Source organism: Octopus bimaculoides, chromosome 18, assembly GCF_001194135.2.
Source record: "Octopus bimaculoides isolate UCB-OBI-ISO-001 chromosome 18, ASM119413v2, whole genome shotgun sequence".
NCBI lineage: Eukaryota > Metazoa > Mollusca > Cephalopoda > Octopoda > Octopodidae > Octopus > Octopus bimaculoides.
In genome coordinates this window covers 49434539-49436188 of record NC_068998.1, presented here as the reverse complement: position 1 = coordinate 49436188, position 1650 = coordinate 49434539, and the positions used below count along the sequence as shown (strand labels likewise).

Genomic DNA, 1650 nt, shown 5'->3' with positions numbered 1-1650 from the left:
AAAGACCCATCTGATATCCATGGATATTACAAATTGTATTGTAATCATTCCAGCAACGCAGACTACAGTCACCAGACAACAAGATTAGCGAAAATATGTGTAAAGTTATATTGCAACATTCATACCTTCCATTCATGGATTATCTTTATCATTACTACTACTACTACTACTACTACTAGTACTACTACTACTACTACTACTACTACTACTACTACTACTACTACTTCTACTACTACTACTATATTAATCCTAAGTTATATCGGCATAGCTCTGAAAGATCCCATAAATCTGCTGCTGTAAGCTGGAACCATTGCGCTGTCGCAGACAATAAAACAGGCGTTATTGCGTGCGGATATTCACACTCACACACATGCACATGCACATAAACGCACATATATTCACACACACACATACACAAACACGCGCGCTCATATACATATATAATATTATATATCTATATTTATGTATATATGCATGTGTATATGTGTGTGTGTGTGTGTTCTTGAGTCTTTCTGCGCATTTCTTTGTGAATGTGTGGATATATCTATAGATGTAATCACGCAAATATACACTTAAATATTGTTTTTCAGGTGTGGCACTATCAGAATATTGCAGCAAAATGGCCAAGAAGAAATGCAAAGAAGCAAATGAAGCTATACCAGACCCTAAAACTGATGATCAGTACTGCCTGTACATAAGTTGTTGCTCAAATTATTCATTATATCATAATAATCAGTATTTAATTTATTCTAAGTGGGGGAAGTGGTAGAGTTGTTAGCACGCCAGACTAAGCGCTTAACGGTATTTCGCCTGTCTGCACGTTCCAATTTCAAATACCACCGAGGTTGATGTTGCCTTTCATCCTTCGAGGTCGATAAAATAAGTACCACTTAAGCACTGGGGGTCGATATAACCAACTTAGTCTCTTCCCCAAAAGTGCTACCCTTGTGTCAAAATTGCAAACCAATAGTGAATTGCTTTCTGCTGACAACCATTTTCATATTTCTAAATATTTTGTGATCACGTAATATTCTGTATAATGAATGTTTAACTTCTAATTAGTTTGCTATATGAATAAATGATGACTGTTCGCAGAATATTTTTGGAGCCATTGTAACAGATCTAGCCGTGCACGAAGAATAAGATGTTTAGATAATATCTATAGTTTCCTGTTGTACTCGATTGAGAATCTTTCCAGAAATTATAATGAATTGCTTCTGGTAGTAACGTATTGGAGCTGCGCATGGGAGATAGTGAGAGGAAAGGAAGGATGGAATGTTACTAAACATTCTTAAATATATATATGTATAGTGGAGGCGCGTGGCTTAGTGGTTAGGGTGTCAGCATCATGATCGTAAGATTGTGGTTTCGATTCCTGGACCGGGCGACGCGTTGTGTTCTTGAGCAAGACACTTCATTTCACGTTGCTCCAGTCCACTCCGCCGGCAAAAATGAGTAACGCTGCGAGGGACTGGCGTCCCGTCCAGCTGGGGTACACATACGCCATTGAAACCGGAAAACCGGGCCCATGAGCCTGGCTAGGCTTTAAAAGGGCGCATTTATTTATTTATATATATGTATATAAGTACATAATAATTTTACTGCATTTTGGTAACTAATATTGGTTTAAAATCAAGGCTACGTGATGGC

The 1650-nt window shown here is 37.9% G+C and overlaps 1 protein-coding gene across 2 annotated transcripts in view; it reads left to right on the top strand.

Moving 5' to 3' along the window:
• Positions 1-1650, top strand: part of LOC128249836 (uncharacterized) — an 8384-nt gene that overhangs the window by 2450 nt on the left and 4284 nt on the right. For both annotated transcript variants that reach the window (XM_052974382.1, XM_052974381.1), the window contains exon 2: positions 591-690. In XM_052974382.1, coding sequence (XP_052830342.1) covers positions 591-690 — 100 coding nt within the window. The remainder of the gene's footprint in view (positions 1-590; positions 691-1650) is intronic.